General features: G+C 44.0%; 1 protein-coding gene across 1 annotated transcript in view; it reads left to right on the top strand.

Moving 5' to 3' along the window:
- The first annotated feature begins 18212 nt into the window (after positions 1-18212).
- Positions 18213-25998, top strand: part of LOC111838288 (syntaxin-1B) — a 79932-nt gene continuing 72146 nt past the window's right edge. The window contains exon 1 of the mRNA XM_072704843.1: positions 18213-18533. Within this exon, the coding sequence (XP_072560944.1) occupies positions 18504-18533 (30 nt within the window). The 5' untranslated portion in view covers positions 18213-18503. The remainder of the gene's footprint in view (positions 18534-25998) is intronic.

Below are 25998 nucleotides of genomic sequence, written 5' to 3'. Positions count from 1 at the left end.
CAGGATGGGGACAGGAACTGGAGGGTGATGAGGAATGGACTGCAGGACGGGGACGGGAACTGGAGGACGACGACGGGACTGCAGGACTGGGGAACGACGAGGAAGGGACTGCAGGACAGGAACTAGGAAGCGATGAGGAAGAGACTGCAGGATGGGAACTGGAAGGGGACAAGGAAGGGAGTGAAGGACTGGAGGGTGATGAGGTGACTGCAGGACTGGGACAGGAACTGGGACTTGAGGACGACAGGAAGCCACGCATTTAATCCCCTTATCTCAGCTAACTTAGCCTGGCTTGCACGTGGCATGGGAAGTATTCCAGAGAATACCACCGTGGATGTTCTGCTTCTAAGCTTATCCGCGACTTCTATGAATTTATCTTGCAGAACAGCCCTCCTGCCCTTTCCTATGTCATTGGTGCCAACATGCACCACGACCACTGGATCCACCCCAGCTGGGGCCAAAAGCTTGTCCACTCGATCTGGAAGGTCCCCTACCTGGGCACCCGGCAGGCAAGACACCGTACGGAACCCTCTATCACGGGTGCACACATAACTATTGTAATATCAGGTCTATACTGGGCTACTGGATCTGAATACCGGTCTACTCAGAAGACGAGGCTCGCTGGCTTACGGGTGGTGAATAAAAGAGACTTCACTCATTCACTTAAGTTGGAGGTATCTATACTTCAGAACAATCGCGGGGAGCCCAGTTCAGGCGGCTACCGGATTCTCCCCCCTTTACTAACTCTCCCCCCATGCAACAATTTCAAACACATTAGTTCCGCTCAGCATAACCATTTCCCTTAACTAATAAAAGGAGCAGATAACACATCCCCCATTCCTATGGTTACATCACTCCCTTACCCCACAAGAAATGGCCTCATTTCTTACGGAATGAAAAAAACAAATGAATAAATAAAGAAGCAAAAGCAGACCAGGGTAACAATGCAATGGAACTACCCCAACCACGTGTCCACATTGCAAATGCATGAACATACATACAGAACCCAACAGATTTTTTTATTTTTTTTGTTGTTTTTGAAGAAGAAGAACAACAACACAACGTATGGTATGAAAGTGACAATCAATATGCACGAACACATGCCACCCAGCACACAGTCCAGCAGCTACTTGTAGCGTAACACAAAATCCTGCAAATGACGTGGCATGTGTCGCTGGCGCTGAGGCAAAGCCCGCCTTAAAGGGGGGCCACCCTCTTGCGGAGGAGCAGCGGATTGGACAGTCACACGGGACAGAGATGGGATCGATCGCACCACCACGTCAGCACCATCTCTAGGCCGGACAGTAGAATCAGGCTGTTGTAAGACAGATGGGTTGGGCCCCAATGGGTCAGCATGTTGAGGCAGTGAAGGAGGCACAGGCCGGAGTACACATGGCATTAAGCCAGGTAAAGCAGCTGGCGTTGAAGGGTTGTCAGGTACTGGCCTCGTAAGGTCAGCGGTTGGTCCAGGAATATAGGGCTTGAGCCCATTGTAATGTACAATTTTGAGCTTGGCCCCCGGATGCGACAAGGCCCGTATCTGGAAATTGACAGGGAGAGGGTGTTCCGGCGGCTGAATCGCCCGTACCACCTCGAAGGGACCTGTCCACCTCGGGGCCAATTTGTTGCGCTGGTGAGCAGGGTCATCCAGTAAAACCAATTGCCCAGGTTTATATGGGTTGTAGTTCAATCGGCGGTCGTAGTAGAAGCGCTGTTTCGCCTGAGCCTTTTCCCTGAAAGCAGCAGCAGACTCAAATGCGTTCACCAGCCTGGAGCATAACGAAGCCGCATAGGCTGCTGGGGTGCCAGCCGTGGAGAGGCGGCCTCGGACGGGGCCGCGGGCGTGTAGCCAGCAGGAGGCGCCTCGGCGGGCACCTCAGGAAGAGCGGAGGCAGCTGCAGGCGTGCGACCAGCAGGGGCCGCCTGGGCAGGCGCCTCGGGCGTCCAGTCAGCAGGGGGCGCCTTGGCGGGCGCCGCCAGCACGCGACCAGCAGGGAGCGCCACAGCGGGCTCCGCCATCACACGGCCAACAGGGGGCGCAACCGAAGCCGCCTCAGGCAGTTCGGGTGCCGGCAGGACAGGCGAGACAGGCAGTTCGGGTGCCGGCAGGACAGGCGAGACAGGCAGTTCGGGTGCTGGCAGGACAGGCGAGACAGGCAGTTCAAGTGCCGGCAGGACGGGCGCCGCCGTCACGTGGCCAGCAAGGGGCACCTCGGGATGCACCTTCGTCGTGCGGCCAGCAGGGGGCGCCTCAGCGGGCACCTCCATCGTGCAGCCAGCAGGGGGCGCCTCGGCGTGCGCCTCCGTCACGCGGCCAGCAGGGGGCGCCGCAGCGGGTGCCGCAGCCTGAGTGGTGGCAGCTGCAGGGACTGCAGGCAGAGCAGGAAGGACAGGCGGGTCAGGTCGGACAGGCGGTGCTGCTGGCAAAGCGGCAGCAGGCGGTGCCGCTGGCAAAGCGGCAGGAGCTGCAGCAGGCGGTGCCGCGGGCAAAGCGGTGACGGCAGCAGCAGCAGCAGCAGCAGCAGCAGCAGCAGCAGCAGCAGCAGCAGCAGCAGCAGGAGCAGGCGGTGCCGCGGGCAAAGCGGCGACGGCAGCAGCAGCAGCAGCAGCAGCAGCAGCAGCAGCAGCAGCAGCAGGCAGAGCCGCGGGCAGAGCGGCGGGCAGAGCGGCGGGCAGAGCGGCGACAGCAGCAGGGACCACAGGCAGGGCAGGCGGGTCAGACAGAACAGGCGGGTCAAGCAGGACAGGCGGTGCCACTGGCAAAGCGGCGACAGCTGCAGCAGGCGGTGCCGCGGGCAGTGTGGCGGCAGCAGCAGCAGCAGCAGCAGGCGGTGCCGCGGGCAGTGCGGCGGCAGCAGCAGCAGGCGGTGCCGCGGGCAGTGCGGCAGCAGCAGCAGGTAGCGCAGCCGCGGGCAGATCGGCGACAGCAGCAGCAAGCGCTGCTGGCAGGTCTGGAGCCGGCAGGTCCGGAATAGGCGCCAGGATCGGCGCCGGGCGTACAGGCGATGTCCCTTTAAGGGCCTTGGGGATCCGGGGAATAGCATCCCAGACAGCCCTGATCCCCTCATATTCCAGGTGGCCACCCTGGAATATGGAGGCTGCTGGTGACGGCAGCTGCGCAGTTGCAGTGATCCCCGCTGAGTTCTGTGTCGGGAGTGGCTCCTCCCAATAATCAGCGGGGAGAGAGGCAAAACGGAGAGAGCAAGCCCCCAGGGAAACGGTCGGGGTCTCCTCCAGTCCTCTCCCCTTGCGCCTCTTCTTTTTCCTCCGGCTTTGGTTGGGTGGTTGTGACGGGGTTGCCAGAGAGAGGGTGAGCGGCTGGAGCCGCTTCTCCGTCACCCCGTCGACGAGCTGCCGGAGGTTGTCACGCACTTCCGCCATGGTGTGCGTGTTCCCGGACGGCGACATCTCACTCAAGAGGGTCCCGCTCTGGCTGGCTAAGTCCCGCAGCTCGGGGTCCTCTTGGACGTCCGGCAGGTTCAGCCAGTATATTACCTCCAGGAGCAGATCGAGGCGTTGGTCCTCGAGCCGCGGAGGCACGTTGTCGAGATCCGTCATTCTGTTGTATTTCGTGCGTGCGGGCGAGCGGGCAAACAGGCAAGCGAAGCCGGAAGTGCAGGCAAACGGGTTTTACTGGACAGAACCAAGGCAACAACAAACATTAACGAACATTAATGACGGATCTGGGGAAGACTGACTCAGACATGGACTAAATACAGAAGACAAGCCGAAATAACAAGGAACAGCTGGGCACGATCGGGGAAGCACACGTGGATAATGAGGGGGCGTGGCACACATCGGGATCGAACGGAGCGGATCGTGACATCTGAGTCATCAGAAGTGGAGACTTAATTTGCAGATTCAGATTCAGTCTCAGACTGACTGTCACTGCTGCTGTCTTCATTGGCATCTGAATTTGTATCTGCAAACAACAGCTCCAAGTCAGATTTCTCACCACCTGCTGGTATTTGGGGGGCTGTGCTTAACTCTTTGGATGCCTTCCTTGAGCGGAAGTTTGGCCTACGCTTCTGACTCAACCACCAGTTTTCCACAGCTGGATTTGGGTCAAATTTTGAAACTGAAACCCCAGAAGAGCAAATCCGGACGAGATGCTCAATAACAGGTAAACTAAGACTTCCCCTGAAATCACCTAGGATGCGCTTGATGATACTGAACTGCCTTTCCACATGAGCTGAAGCTATGGGAACAACAAGGAGAATGTGTATTATGTGCAAAAGGTTTGAATACTCTGATCTTTTTTCCTGGAACATCTTTTTCCAAAACTCAATGCTACTTGGCATTTTTGTACTCTTGTTTCTTGACACAAACAACTTCAGTTTCTCCCACTCTCTTTCTATTTCAGAAAGAACACACCCCTGAGCAACCAAGACAGTTTCAAAATGCTTTGTAAGGGTAGTCAAGTGGTCAACTCCATACTCTAGCAAGGCCTCCTTCTCACTGACCCCAGGAATGTTTGAAATATCCAGAATGGATGAAGCAATGATGATTTCATTATCAATGAAATCCTGCAGCCTACTTGATACACAAGATATAACTTTGTCTATGGTGTCATTTCTTAACATCATGAACTCAGTTGTGATGAAATCCACTTCATCTCGTCTACCTGTACCCTTGGTCAGCTTATGGCCTCTGTAGAAACCATCAGATTTCATCTCTCCTTTTGCAAGATTCACATACCTGGATGTTTCTTTTTTACGAGTAAGAAGACCCAGGGTAGCTTCAACAGTAGCTCTTACATCTGCCATAAGAGCTGTGTCATCCTGAAGCCACTTGGACAAATGGGCCAAGTCATCAAGAATGTCACGGTAGAGGGCAAGACAGAGGACAAACTTCTCAGACTTGAGAAGTTTTAGGTAGCCCTTCATCTTTGCCTTCTCTGCTGGAGTGATGCCCTTTCCCCCTGCCTTTTTCTTCCTCCTCTCCTCTGAGGCAAAGTCTTCAAATAGACTGACCAGGGTCTCATAGTTCCTGTCAAGGGCATTGGCTGCTTTAAGTCTGTGGTCAATCCACCGAGTTCCATGGGCACGGGTAGGTTTGAGAACATCCTGACCCAATACCTTGCTGAGGTCTTTGAATTGTTTGAACCTTTTTGTACTTCTTTTGAAGAAGTAGAAAAGGTTCATCATGAATTCATCAATCTGAAAATATATAAAGAAGCAATTTTAGCATCTAATGACATACTGTGATAATTCATAAATTTTTTTCAGGGATTCAGCCCAGAGTTTGAACGAGAAATTATTTTGTGCCCTGTAAAAGTTTTGAGAGCCTTTGGGCTTCAATCATTCATTACCTTATGAAGCTACTACAGTACAGGCATTCAATTTTTTAGCCAATCAATTTTATTTGGATAAAATTCTTTACTGATGCGAAGAAAAAGGTTTTATGGAGATTTGTCTGAAAGAAAAAAAGGAATGCAGCACTGAATAAAAACCCTGAAGAACAGGAGCATGGATGATGATTAAGAAATTTCTCACCTCACTCTTGAAATAAGTATCTGAGAAAGCATCAGCAAGGGATAGTTCTAGACGATGGGCGAGACAGTGTATTTTCAACATCCAAGGGGCACCTGCTTCTTGCAGTCTGACAAGAACACCACTTTCCCGGCCAAAGTTAACGGATGCACCATCAGCAGCAGTGGCAATCAGGGACTTCTCTATGGTGACCTGCTGTTCATCCAGCTTACCACTGACAGCATTGAAAATGCTCTCAGCATCACCTGCCTCTGGGTGTGTTATCCTGTGAAGGGAATGAGATGAATGAACTAGATTACTGTTAGAAGGCTGCATAAATCATAAATAATACACTGAATTATACTACTTTGCACTAAACTTGGACTTGGCTATAATTATGAATGAAGTTGGTCACACGCAGACTAGAGTTCAGTAAAAGAGTAGGTACCAATAACTATCTGCATATAGCAAGTTATGCTCAACAGTACTCGCTGGATGAAGGAATAAAAACTACAAGCGAGAAAGGAATGGTTGTCATTTTCACAAAAAAAATTCAAAGGAAAAAAATTATTGAGAACTTCTTTAACATTGAACTCATCAAGAAACTACAGTATTTGCTTCATAAACATGCAACAAAAGAATCATTTGTTGTTTTTTTAATTAACTTACCCCAAGAGCCTGATCCTTGGCACACCATCTTTAAGGTACTTTATGCTAACAACTTCTTTCTCAGAGTATGTCTTGTCAGAAGAGCCATCGAAAATAATTGAGCAATAGAAAGATCCTTCATCAAAGTCGGCCTTCATTTCATCCACCATGGTCCTACCTATTTCAACGATGAACCTCTGGCAGGCCCTATCATTTGAATATGCTTTCCCTAAGGAAACACCATGTTTTGTTTCCATTTCAATCAGTGCCTTGTATTTAGTAAATGGTATTTCCAATTTTGCAACTTCATATGCAATATCAAACAATTTGCACATTCTTGCACGAACCTCAGGCTGGAGGTTCTCCAACAGGTTTAAAACCGATTTCTCACCTTTTTTACGCTGAGAGGTCTTCATTGACTCTCTGTGAAGTAATGACTTGCTGTGAATAACAGCAGTGTCCTTTTTAACATTAAAGGTTCCATTAATATAATAATATTTATTAACGGTGACACCATTATCGTCCAATTCATATTGCAACCAAGGAAAATTCCACGCTTTCAGTGTTTCCACCTTTGTTTTACGTTGTTTTGCTTTGCTTTTGGTGGCATCAGTAGTAGCACTTCCAGTGATGGTGGAAGGATTGATTTTCTCTGCTGGTGGTTGGCTGCTTGAAGTAGCCAGGGGTTGATGCAACTAAATCAGCAGGTACAGCGACTCTGTAAAAAATATCCACCAATTCAAATTAGAGCTTTGGTCATAAATCTTTTTCTCGAATTTTGATCATAAATTTTATTAGCTAGTTGTGCAGTGGTATTGTTTTTTGTGAAGTCATTGACAAATTAAAAATTTTAATTTGAAAAAATGTTTTTTTCATTTATTTAAATTTCATAGGACACCTCGGGCCTTGTGGAGGAATTTTATTTCCATAAAGGATGCATTTTTTTATTTTCAAAAAAGCAGAAACTTTCCAAAAAGGCATTGGGCCAATACTGAGTCACTAATTACCAATTACTGTAATTACCAAGTTTAGACAACCTACGCAATACGACCTTCGATTTGAGACAGAATATATATATATATATAACTTTATTTCAAAAAACAAAATCCAACAATAAAGGAGCCGTCAATATTTTTGTATTTGTTTGCTCAGAACACCCGTATTCTTTTAGTGTACATGACAATTGACTTGACGTTCGTTTTTTGCACACTGCACACTACCAGTCCTATATCCTCCAAGCAGAACTTGGTACTTCTCTGAGTCAAATCTGCTCTGCCTCGGCAAATGTTTTTTTACAACACCATCTGACACTTACCTGAACAAAGTAGATAATTTGCAACATTTTGCTGCAGTAGCCGCGAGTTCAGCTTGCTTTCTTTTACGTTGTCGATCTTTGCGAGGCATGGTGAAAGCATAAGCAGCAGACGACAACTACACGATGATTACCGAAGAGGACACCTATCTGTTATTCGGAAACCGTCGGATGGCTGTTCCAATCAAAAACGTAACCCCCGATGATGCACCATTGTCATTGCTGTGGCTCCATAGTAGGCTGGACGATACATACCGTACCAGCCAATCATGCGACAAACACATGATCGTATTAGTCCAGAATTCATTGCGGTTCATTCAGTAGTTGGGAATTATGAGATGTGCGGGTCGACCTCGTTTCTCGTATCGCAGGTTGGGTTCGGGTTCAGTACAGATGCATCGATTGTTGACGAGGTAAAATGGACCGTGTCGTGCGCAAGTCTTTTGTGTAATGAACGTTACTTTCAGTAAAAAGGGGGCATACGGCCAGACACACAGTAAAGGCAAGCCAATCTTGGCCGTAAGGTACTTCAATTTTGAGGAGGCGTGCGGCCAATTTTGAAAGGCACGACGGCCATTGGCCGCGGTGCCGCGGCTTATGTCTAGCCCTGGTTTCTTGCCTAAAGAACGTTATACAACCCCCTCCATTTCCCTCCTCCCGGTCACTTCGGATGTTATCATAGGCTTTAATAACAAAATCTAATTTGGGCTTCAATAAATAAAGCCTTTAAACTCTTATCCATTTGCTATGAGACTTCTCGCATTCCACTGTAAAATATTCAGTTTGTCCTGTCACTAGGTCCACCCGACTTCCCTTCTACTTCTAGTTTTCAGTAACATGTTACCAGGAAAGGTGTTTTATTGCCAAGAATTTCTCTGCTCCCCTCACAATTATTTAAATTTTCTATGTTTTATGTTTAACCTGATCAGTGAAATTAATCACATATGCTATAAACAGAATCAACTTGTTTACTGTCAGTGCCGAATCACTTTCTTCTCTTTGACCCATCCCAAATGCTGATTTTTGGTAACCTCTGGAAGTTCCGTTCTTTCCTGGAACCCTCTTCACTGCCTCTGCATAGCTTAAATTGTTGATCGTTTTAACTCGCTGAATTTCCACCACCCTTTTCCTAATCTCACATCCTCCATATGTCACTCTGTGCTGACCTCCACAGTTACAATACTTCTCTTGCATATTATCTCTACAATCTTCGTATTTATGGTTGCCACCACATTTGGGACACCTTTGTCGTCCTTTGCAAACCACTGCAATGTGCCCATACCTTTAACATTTGAAGCACCGTAATGGTGGGGGAATATAGGCTCTAACCGGGAAACTCATATACCCAATCTTCACCTTGTCTGGTAGAACCAACTCCTTAAACTCCAGAAGCACAGACATGCTCTCCACTCTCCGGCCATTTTATGTTCTCAGCAACTGTTATATCTTGCTCACTTGCCTCCATGAATACTTCGCTTGAGTTTGTCCAAATCCTCATCTACTAGAATACCTGTTTTCACTCCTTGCGTAAATCCAGTTTCACCGACAACCCGTCTGTCACCTCATCCTCCTCATCCTCATCATCTGCCGCTTGTCCGGGGTTCGGGTCACGGGGGCAGCAGCTTCAGGAGAGGCACCCAGACCTCCCTCTCCCCAGCTACCTCTACCAGCTCCTCGGGGGGGACACCGAGGCGTTCCCAGGCCAGCCGAGAGATATAATCCCTCCAGCGAGTCCTGGGCCTGCCCCGGGGCCTCCTCCCTGTAGGACATGCACGGAAAACCTCTCCGGGTAGCCGCCCAGGAGGCATCCGCACCAGATGTCCAAACCACCTCAACTGGCTCCTTTCGACGTGAAGAAGCAGCGGTTCTACTCTGAGGCCCTCCCGGATATCCGAACTTCTCACCCTATCCCTAAGGGAAAGCCCAGACACCCTGCGGAGAAACCTCATTTCGGCCGCCTGTATTCGCGATCTCATTCTTTCGGTCATTACCCATAGCTCATGACCATAGGTGAGGGTAGGGACAAAGATGGACCAATAGATCGAGAGCTTTGCTTTTTGGCTCAGTTCTTTCTTAGCCATGACGGACCTGTTAAGCGCCTGCAAAACTGTAGACGCCGCTCCGATTCGTCTATCCAGCTCCCGATCTCGCCTACCCTCAATCGTGAACAAGACCCTGAGATACTTAAACTCCTCCACTTGAGGCAGTACGTCTTCCCCGACCCGAAGAGGGCAAACCACCCGTTTCCGGCTGAGAACCATGGTCTCGGACTTGGAGGTGCTAATCCTCATCCCTGCCGCTTCGCACTCGGCTGCGAACTGCCCCAGTGCATGCTGGAGATCCCCAGCAGATGAAGCCAACAGGACGACATCGTCTGCAAAAAGCAGCGAGGCAATCCTGAGGCCACCAAACTGGACACCCTCAACACCCTGGCTGCGCCTAGAAATCCTGTCCATAAATATTATAAACAGGACCGATGACAAAGGGCAGCCATGGCGGAGCCCAACCCGCACCGGGAACACGTCCGACTTATTACCGGCAATGCGGACCAAGCTTCTGCTCCGTTCATACAGGGACTGAATCGCCCAAAATAGTGGACCCCGGACCCCACACTCCCGAAGCACCCCCCACAGAGCACCTCGGGGAACCCAGTCGTAAGCCTTTTCCAAATCCACAAAACACATGTAGACTGGATAGGCAAACTCCCAGGCCCCCTCCAGTACCCTTGCAAGGGTATAAAGCTGGTCCAGTGTTTTCCACGGCCAGGACGAAAACCGCATTGTTCCTCCTGAATCCGAGATTCGACTATCGATCTCACCCTCCTCTCCAGTACCCCGGAATAGACTTTCCCAGGGAGGCTGAGAAGTGTGATCCCCCTGTAGTTGGAACACACCCTCCGGTCCCCTTTCTTAAATAAGGGGACCACCACCCCGGTCTGCCAATCCAGCGGCACCGTCCCTGACCTCCACGCACTGTTGAGAAGGCGTGTCAGCCCCACAACATCCAGAGCCTTCAGGTACTCCGGGCGGATCTCGTCCACCCCCGGGGCCCGGCCGCCACGGAGCTCTTTAACCACCCTGGCCACCTCAGCCCCAGTGATGGGCAAGCCCCCCCCAGCACCCTCGGGCTCTGTGCCCTCAGATGTCTCAAAGGCAGTGTGCGTAGATGTATCTGAGGCAGGGTTGAGGAGGTCCTCAAAGTATTCTTTCCACCTCCGGATGATGTCCCCAGGTGAGGTCAACAGCCCCCCCCACTATAAATAGTAGGAACCAGGAGCTGCTTCCCCTTCCTGATACTCCGGATGGTTTGCCAGAACCTTTTATGAGGCCGACCGAAAGTCACTTTCCACGGCCTCACCGAACTCCTCCCACACCTGGGTTTTTGCTTCTGCGACCGCCCGAGCTGTGTTCCGCCTGGCCAGCCGGTACCCGTCAGCTGCCTCCGGAGACCCCCGGGCTAATAATTCCCGGTAAGCCTCCTTCTTCAGCTTCACGGCCCCCCTCACCTCTGGTGTCCACCATCGGGTACGGGGGTTACCGCCACGACTGGCACCGACCACCCTGCAGCCACAGCTCCGTACGGCCGCTTCCACAATGGAGGTCCGGAACAGTGTCCATTCAGACTCAATGTCCCCGACCTCCCCCGGCATGCAGTTGGAATTCTGCCGGAGGCACGAGTTAAAGCTCGAGCGAACAGGAGCCTCTGCCAGACGTTCCCAGCAGACCCTCACTATGCGCTTGGGCCTACCAGGTCTGACCGGCTTCCTCCCCCGCCACCTGAGCCAGCTCATCACCAGGTGGTGATCAGTTGACAGCTCTGCCCCTCTCTTTACCCGAGTGTCCAAGACGGAAGGCCGCAGATCAGATGATACGATTATAAAATCGATCATCGACCTGTAGCCCCGGGCATGTTCATACCATGTCCACTTATGGACACCCTTATGCTCGAACATGGTGTTCGTTATGGACAAACCATGCATTGCACAGAAGTCCAATAACAGAACACCACTCGGATTCAGATCAGGGAGGCCGTCCCTTCCAGGTCACACTGTCATTGCCCACGTGAGCGTTGAAGTCCCCCAGCAAAACGATGGAATCCCCCCGCGGCACGCTAAATAGCATACCGCTAAGGGTCTGTCACATACAACTCTTTTACATATACTGTTGATATGCATTACCTTATTCCTCTATTCTTCCATTTTACACACTACTAACAAACTCCCATCTCTCTGAACCAGAGGTGGGTAGAGTACCCAAAATCTGTACTCAAGTAAAAGTAAAAGTACTTATGGAAATATTTACTCAAATAAGAGTAAAAGTAACAATCCCAATAGTTACTTGAGTAAGAGTAAAAAAGTATCTGACAGAAAAACTACTCAAGTAGCTAGTTACTAGTTACTTCTGATCTGATTGATATGAAGCGAAAACCTTGAATTTCAAACTATTTGGAAAGCTTCCACACACCTCTCCTTGAAAGTCTCTTTGTTTTGTTTACATAAAACATAGGCTGAAGTAAAGTAGCCTATCTCAGTCCTGTGATGGGCACATTAACATCACATAAACTGTCATTTGCAATAAAATTTCAAACACACCCAGATGTTTTTCTAACTGTTAACTCTGTCTTTATTTTCACATTCCGAAAAGAAATATGGTACTATAAGGTCAAAGTGCCCATAGTTACCAAATTACCATTAATAGGGTTCAAATAGGCATCATATTGACACTTACCGCTACATGTTTTTTCAGGTTGGAGCTGGAATTTTTGTACGCAGTGATGTTGCTTTTTTTTGGTGCACACAGCCTGCATCGCATTATGAAACTGTTCTTTCTCACATCTTGAAGTGAAAAAATAGAGTTGATTTGAGGCCATGGGTGATCTGCCCCCGATAGCTCACACACGTCATCCTCTGCTTCAGCCATCATCTTTCTAAACGCGCGCTTAACTTAAGCGGGAGATGCGTAGCGGACTCTCGCGAAGCAGCCTCTCCAACGTCTCGCGAGACTTCAGATCAAGTCACGTAAACAAGTTATTATTTTATATATCTAATATTTATTACAATTTTGTCAGTAACGGAGGAACGCCATCAAATGTAGCGAAGTAAAAGTAAAGTTTTTTCACTAAAAATGTACTTGAGTAAAAGTAAAAGTACCTATCTTTAAATATACTCTAAAAGTACTAGTCACCCCAAAAATTTACTCAAGTAAATGTAACGAAGTAAATGTAATTCGTTACTACCCACCTCTGCTCTGATCCTTAGCCATTTCTACCTCTCCTACCTTTTTTTCAGTTTCCTAGATAATGCTATTGGACTGAAGCTAACAAGTTCATCTTCCGTTTTGAATTTCAAGATTATTTTGATGTCCTCCCTCCCTTACTACGAACAATCCTGTGCCCTTCATCTGAACCTATCTCTTCCCAGCTTCTTTTACTATTCTGGCTAGCAAGCGGGATCTTTCTCCTACTTCCCCTTCCATCAAAAGCCGGAGTCCATTCACCAAAGTTTGTGTCATCATCCTCATCTACACGCTGTTCCGCCATCCTGATCCAGTCACAAACCAGTTTATGCCAACCTCCTGTACCATACCATACCATACCATACCATACCATACCAACTTTATTTATAAAGCACTTTACAAACCCACGCTGGACCAAAGTGCTGTACAGAATCAAATAAAAACATAAAAACTAAAAAGCTTAATAGCACATACAGTATAACAGAAATAAACAAAAAACATCAAACAAAATAGGAGCAACAACTGTAGAATACGAACAAATAACGCAAAAATAGAGTAAATAAAATAAATGAAATAAGACAAATGAGTCAACTGCCAGCATCTTGCAAGTCATCAAAGGCTATGGAAAAAAAATGGGTTTTAAGAAGAGATTTAAAAACAGCAAGGGAAGAAGCCTGTCTAATGTGCAAAGGCAGTTTATTCCACATTGTTGGAGCTGCAACAGCGAAAGCCCGATCCCCTCTAAGCTTACGCTTAGTTTTCGGCACACACAGGAGCAGCTGATCAGCTGACCTGAGAGAGCGGGAGGGCGAATAAGGGTGAAGTAGCTCTGACAGGTAGGTCGGGGCCAGACCATTTAATGCTTTATAAGCAAACAGGAGAATTTTAAAATGAATCCTCAAATATACAGGGAGCCAGTGAAGTGAGGCTAAAACCGGGGAAATGTGCTCATACTTCCGAGTGCCAGTTAACAGACGTGCGGCAGCATTTTGTACCCGCTGAAGTTGAGCAATTGAGGAACCATTAACCCCCACATAGAGCGCATTGCAATAATCAATTCTAGTAGTGACAAAGGCATGAATTACTGTCTCAAACTGCTGCCTAGGGAGAACAGATTTTATTTTAGCCAGATTTCTCAAGTGAAAGTAGCTTGATTTAACAACATCCCTAATCTGACTATCAAATCTAAGATCCACATCCACTTTGACACCTAAATTGGAGATGACTGGTTTTACATACTGAGACAAAGAACCCAGATCCACAAAAGGGTTCTCAGAAGATCCGCCAAAGACCATCACCTCTGTCTTTTTTTCATTGAGTTGTAAAAAATTGAGGGTCAACCAGGATTTTATTTCTTCAAAACACTTAAGTAAAGGTCTTACCGAGTAGGCATCTTTCTTTTTAAGAGGAACATATATCTGACTATCATCCGCGTAACAGTGGAATGAAATCCCATGCTTCCTAAGAATGGAGCCAAGTGGTAGCAGATATATAGAAAAGAGTAAGGGGCCTAAAACAGAACCCTGTGGCACCCCATGTAGTAGAGGAGCAAAGGAGGACACATAATCATCAAGGGACACACAGACGGTTCGGTGCGCCAGGTAGGATCGGAACCACTCCAATGCTATGCCCCTAATGCCCACCCACTGCTCTAAACGAGATAGTAGAATTTCATGATCCACTGTATCAAATGCAGCAGTTGGATCCAAGAGGACAAGAACAGCACAGTCACCGCAGTCAGTAGCTAAAAATATATCATTAAACACTTTTAACAAAGCTGACTCAGTGCTGTGCATGGTTTTAAAACTAGATTGAAAAACTTCTAAAATATTATGCTTTTCTAGAAAAGCAATTAATTGACTGTACACAATCTTCTCAATAACTTTAGAAAGATAGGGAAGTTTCGAAATGGGTCTGTAGTTCTCGAGAACTGTGGAATCTAAAGCCGGTTTTTTAATGAGAGGGTGGACAACAGCATGTTTAAAAGTTTTAGGTACCAGACCTGAAGAAAGGCTGCTGTTAACAAGAGCCAGAACAGCTGGGCCAACAGTAGGAAACAGTTCTTTAAAAAGTCGAGGAGGAACAGCATCATAAGGAGAACCAGAGGGCTTCAAATGCTCAACAATCTCCTGTAAGAATAACATAGTCACTGGCTCAAACTCATCAAAAACAGCACAGCAAGGGATCAAGACAGAGGAGTCATGAATCAACGCTGGGGATGATATTAAGGCCCTAGCAGAAGAGACCTTATCAATAAAAAAGTTAAGAAAATCTTCTCAAACGACAGGGGAAGACTCAATACAGTTCGTCTGCGGAGCATTGAGTAACGAATCAATAGTCTTAAACAATACACGGGGTTTATGACAGCATGATAAAACAATATCAGAGAAATAATTGCTCTTGGCATCCTTCACTGTTTTCTGATAACGAGTCCAACAGTCGCGTACCATTTGAAATGACACCTGTAGTTTGTCCTTTTTCCATTTACGCTCAACTCTACGGCATTCGCATTTAACAGCACGCGTCTCATCGTTTAGCCATGGATCTACCTCGATTACTCCACAAATATTCAAATAATACATTTTATTTTATTATTCCAGCAAACGCTGTAGCTTCCACTGTCCACCGCCGCCTCAACTCCCCACCCGGTCCACGCCACGCCCACCACTTTCCCCTTACGGCCGACTCTGTCCCACTAGGGAACTAAACTCAGGCAGGAACTTAAATACAAAAACTGAATGGAGTAATGACAAGCAGGAGTGACAGACAGTTAACCAATCGGGGAGGGTGCAGGACAACAAGCAATCAGGAAAACACACAAGGGCAGCCACAAGAACAGGCAACAGCTGAAACTAATGTTACGTGCCGTGTTCTAGATATGTGTCCCTGAAGTTCCTCCGTCCCTCCCGACTCTGTCATCATTCGCCGACTGCAACTTGGCCCCGCCCCCCCTCGTCTCGACTCCGCCTACGTCTCCTGCGATGCGTCAGGCATCACTTCCGGTCCGGATACTGAAGAGCCGGCTGGCGACGAACCCCAGGAGCTCTGCTCGACTCTTGCTTGCTTGGATTGTTTGTTGGATATTTGGATTACTGTGTATGACTGCTTTCTCTCTGGACTACGACTTTCGCTTTTTCCCCTTCTCGGTACCTTCATTTTGGTTTGCTTGCTTTACTGGTTTTGATCTCTCGCCCGGCTCTCGACTATTCCCCTTTGCTCTCCCCCTCGGATACCATGATTTCTTGTCCTTGTGTACTGGCTGTTTGTTTGTCTCATTTTGGTGCGTAAGGAGTGATTGCCTTTTGGTTTTGCGGATCGTGGTTATTGTGTGTTTTTGGTTAGGGAGTCAGGCGTAGTATTTGTCGTTTGTTTACTTGTTTTCACTTAGGTATTAGCTTAGTTGGGACGTGTTCGTTTAGCTGTTTTTGTTTGTTGTTTTGGCATAGATCACTCCCGAAGTTCATTGCACCTCGTGTTTGTGAACGTGTTTGATAAAATAAAAAAAAACATAAAAAAATAACCTCTTGTGTCCCTTGTTCCCGTTCCCTTATTCCCTGGTTGTCTTGTCTTCCCCTTTCCCTATCCCTTACCTTTCTGGCGGTCCCTGACCCTAGACTGGGGGCCGTAACACTAATAATTAAACTCAGGGAACTCAAACTAACAAAGAAACTAAGAAACAGAATCTACACTAGGGAAATAACAGATAGGTAAAAACACAAGCACGGGCACAAAACATGAAACTAAAACCAAATACAAATCACAAGACACGAGAACAAAATACAAAAACAAAGGAGGCGGGATTCGAACACAAGACAGGGTTTCACAAACAACCACATGCTCAACAAGTTGAGCCATGAGGCTGACAGGGAATAGGGGAAAACACAAAGACTGACAACATGAGGGACGGGATGACCAGCAACACCTGCTGGCCAAATGGGGAAGGGACACAGAGTGGGACAACAAGAGCTGACCCTAATGCAACTCTTATATATTAAGGGAAGAACACAGGTGCAATCAGGGCAGGGCAATTTTCAATTAAGACACCATAGGGCAGGGGTGGCCAATCTTATTCGCAAAGGGCCAGTGTGCATGCAGTGTGCATTTTGGGATAACCTGTAGGTCAGCTGTTCAAACCCAGGTGTGAGGACTCTTCAGCCAATCAGTCCTCTAATTAGTAATCTAATTAGGGAGTTGCAGTGAAAACCTGCATACACACCAGCCATTTGTGGATAAGATTGGCCACCCCTGCCATAGGGAAACACAATTGCTAGGCCCGACAAAATACAAATATCTACTGAGTGATTTATTTTGTGTAATAATTACTAGCAAATTTTTATTTTTTCACCACAGTACTATACATGTTTTCATGCTCACCCACTTATTACCACATGTTAACTTTTTTATTTTGATATAGAAATTATTTCATGTAGCATATAGTCACTATCAATGTCCCCTGGGACAATAAAAATATCCTGGTTTTATAGAAATCTCTTTAGTCACGTTAGAGATTTTTTTAAAGGACTTTACCATTGGAACAATCTTTGACTCAGCTTTATTGGTTCTATTGCAAATGCATTGGACTGCTTATACAATAATGCAACTTCATTTGTCCCCTTTTTTCTTCACATATCCCATCTTGTTCTCCATGAGACATATATACAGGTGAAAGAAAGTTTTGGGTCATAGTGCAAGATCAGACTGCGTCCAGCGTCATTTTGGGTGCCCAACAATGGCATCACTCTTCCAGCCATTGGATTTGATCTAGTGACCTTCTGATCTATTTATTATGGTGGAGTATTTACCATATTGCATTTCACTGCAAGTTATAGTCCGACTGTATACCATGCATTTATCAAATAAATCCTTTGAATCCTTGAATTTCAAGTGTGGAAGCCTAATCCCCTGTGCTACACACCAACCCTAGGATAATGGGTTACCTAAAACATCAGTCTGACCATTCCATACCATAAAGAATCACATTCAATATATTCCAGGAAGCACAAAGCAATGGAAATTTTGGATAGCATACCATACATTTACACGCTACAGGAAATGTAGTCACTGTTTCAGCTTACTGAATATTTCTGCTGGTAGAAACTGGCAGAAATATAAAAAGAGCATTCGAATTTCACATGGCAAGGCATCAGTACAATTCATAGTACTGACCACAAACCCATTTTACTAATGTCAACTAAAACATGACTCATCATAAAAAGAAATATTTAAAAACTTCAAGGTGCAAATTAGCTGCTTGGTTGATTTAAGGTGTGTGTTTATATGGCAAATATAACAAGATCCCACAATTATTTAGACAAGATTTCTAAAAACTGCTGGCGTTTTGAGGGTGAATATGAGTTCTATGTATTTATCCTGCATATGTTTATAAAGCCAAAAGACAAACTACATTTCCCTAGTTTGCATTAAAAGCGCCGGCTGATTACGCACTGTGGAGAGAAATCGAATGCCGAAGGGGGAGGGGAACCAGGAAAAACTGATCGAGATGGAGCAAAGAAAACGAACATGCGCAGGAGGGTCTCATCCCACTGCATCGCTTTTTTTCTTTTTTTTTTGCAGCATCAGTACCGCGCTTCTATTGCATTCATTAGCTCAAGACGGAGCGCGCTGCGGAGCGACACTGCACCGTTTCGGAGGACACACAAACAGTGTAAGAGGGAGGATAGAAGGAGAAGAAAAGGACAAACGAGGCAGTTCACCGGGGATAGAAAACCCCCAAAGAAACGCCTGAAAAAATAACATACGAGACGGACCCAAGGAAATTAATCAGTCAAGGCAGCAAAACCAAGCTGTAATATATTATTGGCGAGGAACGAGGAAGCAATGAAGGATCGTACGCAGGAACTACGAAGTGTAAGCTTATATATTTTTCGCAACCCATGTCCTCCTCCCCTAATACCAATTTTTCCCCTCCTTTTCTCTGTCCTCCCAAATCTTCATTGCAATCTGGCATCGGCATCTTACATGAGCTGGTGGTTCACAGTATGACACAATTGCATGCATAGATATATAAACGGAGTGTAGAAAATCAAAATTTTGCGTTCCGGGCCATTTTACCGCTATGCGCTATGTGTTAATTTGTGTATTGTCAGACACAGGCTACTGCATGCGCGATGGAAGTATTTATTGAGAAGATAGTTCAAGGTCCAGACATATGAGAATATATGTTCTGCACTGTATTACACGCAAATAAAAATCCGCGTAGCTATCGCATTCCTTCGATTCTTGAAGATTAACAGTATGGCAGTTAAGGTGCATATATGTATCTATGTGTGTGTGTGTGTGTGTGTATATATATATATATATATATATGTATATATATATGTATATATATATATATATATATATATATATAAATATATATATATGTATATATATATACACACACACCACACGATAACCATTTCAGCGATTACATTTTTGTCTCTGACTGGATTGGGAGTGGGAAGGGGTCGACTACAGAAATGGAGGAGGTGGTGGTGGGGGGGTCACGTATTTAGATGGGTTTTGCTTTAGGCAGTATTCCATCGAGAGAGTACCCGGCTGTAGGAGTCTGTAGATCATGGAAATGGGTAGCGGCGGTAGCGCCTAGAAATATGTCTGTTAATATATAAAACAATTTTAAATTGTGTCGTTGCAATTTTTTTTTTAACAAAAATAATTAAATAATGTTCTTGATACCAATTCCATGGCGGTCAAACGTACTGTGCTGCTGACGACTACATAATAATATAAGGTTCGCGTACGTGTTTTTATGCAGTTTTAAAAATGCCTTTCACAATTAACTAAAACTAGCAAGTGACTGAATATTATTGAGATTATTTCGGTTTTTGAGTAATTGAACAAAATTTAGTAAAATACTCCAGTGAAGTAAAACGCTCCAGTGATACGGCCTGTACTAAATCCTGCCATCCCTGCCTTTGTGAAATGTCAGTATATGCTAATTGCGATGTATGATTAGTGGCTAAAAAATAATTTAAATATTGCAAACACTGAGGATGGGATTTGGTGTGGTTGGAACACAAAAACAGATTCAAGGCAACCAAATACTATGAGGTACTTGCTCTGATTCACTCACCGAGAAAAAAGGGAAAAGGGCCTTATGGAGCTTATGGTGCTTGCATGAGAAATTCAATATATAAGTAAACCTTTAGTATGACTTGGCAATTTTCCTCAACATATATGCACATACAGAGTTCATTTTGTTTGACAAAGCTGTCTGACTGCAGTACGCAATCATGGTAAAATAGCCAGAATAAGCAATACTGATGGATTCAAAATGCTGATTCTTAAGAATTCAGGACAGGACTGCCAATAACATTTGTATTTGATTATCATTACGATATTTATTTCTCATTATTCAATATCCCTGGTATCATAGTATTACAGTGTAAATGCTTTGGATGTTTAAGTTAAAAAGAAGTTAGCCCACATTTACATTTTCATTTGCATGAAACGGCTTTTGACGACTGAGATGTGAGTGCGGATGTGCACTGCACCACATATTCTGCTGCCTATTTCAGCCTCATTGATTATAAGAGGAGGCGGAGACTGATAAAAAAGAGGAATGGTTTCCAAATGAAGTAAAACAGATACTATTAAAGTGGCGGTACATTAAAACATTTATGTGAAATGTTGCAACAGAGTCTTTCAGAATTCTATTTTGTGGCAATAATGGATTGCCAAATCGTATTGAAACACCAAATAACTATACTCTAAACTGAATTGAATAAAACTATACCCGTAAGACAAAACAAACCAATTTGTAAACTACAGGAAATCTCTGCTCTGTATCTGATTTCCCTTTAGCATTATATTAAGTACATTGCATGGCATCACTACAGTTGTGTGTAATTCAAAAGTATTGTAGCTTTTTGTATGTATTTTATATATTAACTTATAAGGGAAATCTGGCTTGTACATCAAGGTGAATGGATGAATGTAGTCATAAACTGAAAATAATATTTTAAAAAGCATATACACATTATATAAACAAGCAAACAATTAAAACAGACATAGTTAAAGTAGTAATAGTAGTAGTAGTAGTAGTAGTAGTAGTAGTAATTTATTATAATAAAGCCTGCAGCACAACATAGATTTATTATGAATGAACAAGAATGCTGTTATACATCAGAGATAAATTCACGTATTACATAATTTTATCAATCACTGTTAAATTTTGAAGGCCTAAAAATGGAAACATCTGACTTTTGAAAGTAACATGCTATACTCTGTATTAGAAAGTCACCAACACCAATGAACTCATCTGGGCCTCTGTCTGGTGGAACTTCCTGATTCATTGTTCATCATGGTGACTTTTTTTTTGCAAACCTCTGCGTGGTGGTTGGGGGCTGATTGTTTCAGAAAATCTTCCATTTTTAAATAATGAAACCCAGTGTTTGTAGGATATGCATTTGTGGGATATTTCTATTCTATCACACTATATTACTTTTATAATATCCATTAACCATCTGTTTTCTGTACCGACTTGTTATTCAGGATCATGAGGTCTGGAGTCTATCCCATATGTGCTAACCAATGTGCCAAGGCACCACCCCAACAACTATTATGTTCAGGAATGTAATTTTGACTGGTGTTCTTTAACACCCTTTAAAAAACAAGTAGAATGTAATGGTCTTAAAGTTTTAATTAATTACTTAATTACTTAATTACTGAGGAGGATAATATTTGAAAAACAAAACAAATTTGATAGACAGATTAAGCAAAACATAATGAAAAATGTGAACTGTTTTATAACTGTCACATCACTTTATAACTAGATTATAAAATGAATGAATAAAGTGAACAAAATACAATGAATCTAGATGTTGTTTTACCTGTTTCTGTATGCTTTACGTTTTTGTTATTAAATATATAAATTTAAAAAGCCAGGTTGTTTATAATTTATTTCCTCTGCAGCCATCTTGCATAATAGCTGAATTAGTGTTTTTAGAAAAAAAAAAAATATATATATATATAGATTATGCTGCCATGGTGGCTGAGTGGATGTGGCTCAGTGGCTCCACATCTCCAGGGCTGCCGGTTTGCTTCCTACCCCCTGTGTGTGTGGTTCTCACCTATAGTTCAAAAACATGCACTTGGGTGGAGTTCTGTCTTTTCATATTGCGTGTGATCCTACCTTGGGTGCCTGGTGCCCTTGCTTCCTGGAAATAAGATGATGGATAGATGGAACTATAAAAACAACATGTCTGTCATGGTGGCAGATTTATTTTGTTTTATCACTATGAATTCAATATCTCAAATTTGTGTGAAAAATTATTAATTCTTATGTAAAGCATAATTGTAGCATAGGGTAGCTTGGCTTCTATTGCAATCAGGTACCTTGAGAGTATAACACTATTATATGCATCACTTGTCTATAATATACACGTATTTTGTTTAATATACCTGGGATTATGATATCATATTAGTTTGCACACAACAAAAAATGTATGGATGGATTAAAATAATTCTGTAGATTGTTTTCTGGTTTTCTTTCACAATGAATAAGTATAGCACTAGTAAATTCCCATTCCACAGAAACAGAAGGTACTGTTGAAAAATCTATAGACTAATTTTAAATGTCTTGGTGTAGTGTTGACATTTCAAAGACAGGATTTAAAATCTGGACAGACCTTAAATCCAAAATCTAAATGTTGCATCAAAAAACTGTAATATCAGTAAGAAAATGAACATTTTGTAATAATATGTAATAAGAGTATTCTATTAAACGTTTACACTAAACTAACTAAGTGTAACAGAATACCACTGTGAAATACATATATTGGTTCCTTTGCATGCCTGTGGAGCAGCACACTTTAGTAGTTGGATGATGTAAATGTCGCAGTGTGTTAAAATATCAGCACAATAATCATTAACATGTGAATATGTAAACTGGTTAAAGAGTAAGAAACTAGTTACGATTCTGTGTTTTTCAAGAGTAACATTCAACTGTCTGGGAAATTTATTTATTCAGCATTACCTCAGTGTCAATGTTACCGGTTATGAGAACCTTTACTGTATTATCTATTTATGCTGTATTTCAAATATTCTAGCTATATTATTTTTTGTTAAGCAGCTCATACTTAAAATTTGATGCTCCAAGCCAATCCTGTTGCTTATGTTAGATTGCATTCTAATTTTAGAATGTTATTAACTGTTGTATGTTGCTGCAATGATGATTACATATTTTGGTTAATGGTATGGTTAATCTGTCACCTTCTCTAACCACTAAAATTATAACTACCATATTAAGATGATTAAGCATTTTACCTAAGCATCCAAAAAGTTTAGTATTATAGTTTCAAAAACAATATTACAAGATGGAATATAGACACATTTATTTACAATTATTTTGCTTCCATTGGTGTTCATTGCATTTTGTGTAATTTCTTTTGCAATTTTTTTGTAGCAGGCTACATTATGATTGGTTATCATCATAGGCTATATTATCAACATTTAGTTATGACGAGACAAAGGCTAGAACTATGACAAAGCAACATTGAAGGAATATGTACCAGTACCACAGACAAGAATCACATTTATATTCAGCACCTACAGCACATACAGTGACTGACAGAGTAACAGGGCAAGGGCAGACATGCACACTCAGTGTCCATTTTATTAGGAACACCTTGCTTGTACGGGGTTGAACCCCCTTTTGCCTTCAGAATTGGCTTAATTCTGCGTGGCATTGATTCAACAAGGTGCCTGAAACATTCCTCAGAGACTTTGGTCCATGCTGACATGATAGCATCATGAAGTTGCTGCAGATTTGTTGGCTACATTATCATGATTCAAATCTCCCATTCTGTCACATCCCAAAGGTGCTCTATTGGATTGAGATTAAATGACTGTGGAGCCCATGAGTGCTTTCATACCACAGGAACTTTTTTTAGGAACCAGCACCATTTTCCGGAACCAGGAACTTTTGTCATGTTCACACCCGGTCTAATTGTAGCTCCTTAAAAGCAGTTCTGGAACCCATTATTAGTCCCTATTCCAGATTAGGTACTCATCATTTGAACACGGACTACTGGGGAGGTGCTTACGGCGATAAACTTGCTCATTGGTTGACCACAAGCACTGCATTTAACTTGGAAATTTGGCGGAAATGCAGGGAAAAAGGATAGAAGTACAGTGGTACCTCGGTTCTCGAACTTAATCCGTTCCGGACTCCGGATCGAATCTTAAAAAGTTCAGATCGAATTTTTCCCATAAGAAATAATGGAAAACCAATTAATTGGTTCCCGGCCCCCCCAGAATTACACCTATATATGTTTTTTGTTTTTTTTATAGCATTTAAACACAAAATGAACAGGATTAAACGAGAGCATTTTTTTCTTAATAGCTTCCAAAACGATAAAGATATTATCCCAACATTACCCCTGTCCTGCCCCGATCATCCGCTCCTTCCGTGTGCCGCGCCCCCTCCTTAACCTCGTGTGGGATCCCCATGTGATCAGCTGTTTCTGGTTGTTGTCATTAGACCTCTGTATTAAGTCCGTGTTTCAGTTTGTTTCCCCAGTCCGGTCATTGGGTGCGTTCAACTTGCTTACAGCGCTGGCTTAAAGCAACGCATTCTGATCCTGATGCAATGCATTACGGTTAGATGCATTGCGACCTCTCACGCGGCTGCACAAACTGGAACCGCCTCCGTGATGACACACCTTTTCCCTTATTGGAAAAAAAAAGTTTAGTTACACGCATTACGTTTGTATCCCAGGCAGTTCAGATGCGTAATCTGCTATTTCTCCCGAATATCATGTAAAGCAGTGAGAACTGGTTTTCAGTTAATTTACCTGGTAAAATAAAGTTTAAATAAATGACATAAATGCTCTAATAGTACACATAAGTTAGTGGTTTATTTATTGTTAGTTACTGTAATGTTGCTTTATTTGGTTGGCTACATTATCATGTCCGAGCGCTCAATTGGTACTAAGGGGCCTAAACCAATGGTTATTCACTTTCTCACACTGCGGAATTGTGGGTAATCGTCTCCCATGCTTGGTCTCAGTCGACATGCCTCAATCGTATAGTCAAAATTTAGTAGAAAAGCACCACCTGAATAAAGGCATAGCAGTGCGAGCGATGAATCTGTTTAACGACAATGCAATGTCCACATTTTTGCGAAATCGAAAAGGAGGCAAAAGAGGCTGTCATTGGATGGGTTCCTTGTTAAAGTCACACAAACAGAAAAAGATTCCAGTGAGCCAACAGATAGCAGTGATTTAGTTAATTATAGTGAAAGTCGTCCTACAAAATAACCCTCCTCTTCTCCTCTCTCGTCTCCCTCACACCATCCATGATTCTTTTCAAAGGTAAAGCACAGGTTAATTTGTTTTATGTATTTTTACTTTATATTTTGTATGAATAATTTTTATATGAATATTTTTGAGTTGTGGAACGGATCATATGAGTTTCCATTATTTCTAATGGGAAAATTCGCTTTGATATACGAGTGCTTTGGATTACAAGCATGCTTGTAAACCAAGGTACCACTGTACTTGTTTATCCTGCCTTTTTCTGGGGTGGCAGTCTCATGTAAAATTATGTGTGAAGTTTAATCTGTGAGCTTTTTGTGTCCTCCTTGCTTATTTAGCATAAGGTTCTCAGTTCCTGTTGTGAGGTGTGAAAGCGACACATGAAAGTGGCCAGAAGCTAGAAAAGTCCCTGGTTGAGACAGCCCAGGAATGTGTAAAGAGGGACCAGGTTCCGGAACTTCGGTGTGAAAGTGCCTTATTTGAGTACAATGAACTCATCTTCATGTTCAAGAAACCAGTCTGAAACTATATGAGCTTTGTGACATTGTGCGTTCTCCTGCTCTAAGTAGCTATTAGATGCTGGGTATACTGTGGTTATAAAGGTTTGACTATGATTAATATTGAGGTAGGTTGTGGCATTTAAACATAGCTCAATTGGTACTAAGGGGCCTAAAGTGTGCCAAGAAAAATTCCCCTACACCGTTATGCCACCAACCAGCAGCCTGAATTGTTGATTCAAGGCAGGATGAATCCATGCTGTCATATTGTTTATGGCAAAATTCTGAGTCTACCATTTGAATATCGCAACATAAATAGAAATGCATCTGATCATGCAACACTGTTCCCAACCATTCATTGTCCAGTTTTGGTTAGCTGTGCCCACCTTAATCTCGGTTTCTTGTTCTTAGCTGACAGGAGTGACACCCAGTATGGTCTTTTGCTGATGTAGCCCATCTGTTTCAAAGTTCAACATGTTATGCATTCAGAGATGCTCTCCTGCAAACCTTGGTTGTAACAAGTGGTTATTTGAGTTACTGTTGCCTTTCTATCAGCTT

The sequence above is a fragment of the Paramormyrops kingsleyae genome, chromosome 22, assembly GCF_048594095.1.
Source record: "Paramormyrops kingsleyae isolate MSU_618 chromosome 22, PKINGS_0.4, whole genome shotgun sequence".
Taxonomy (NCBI): Eukaryota; Metazoa; Chordata; class Actinopteri; order Osteoglossiformes; family Mormyridae; genus Paramormyrops; species Paramormyrops kingsleyae.
The sequence above is the reverse complement of the archived record's forward strand: the minus strand, read 5'-3'. Positions and strand labels throughout refer to the sequence as shown.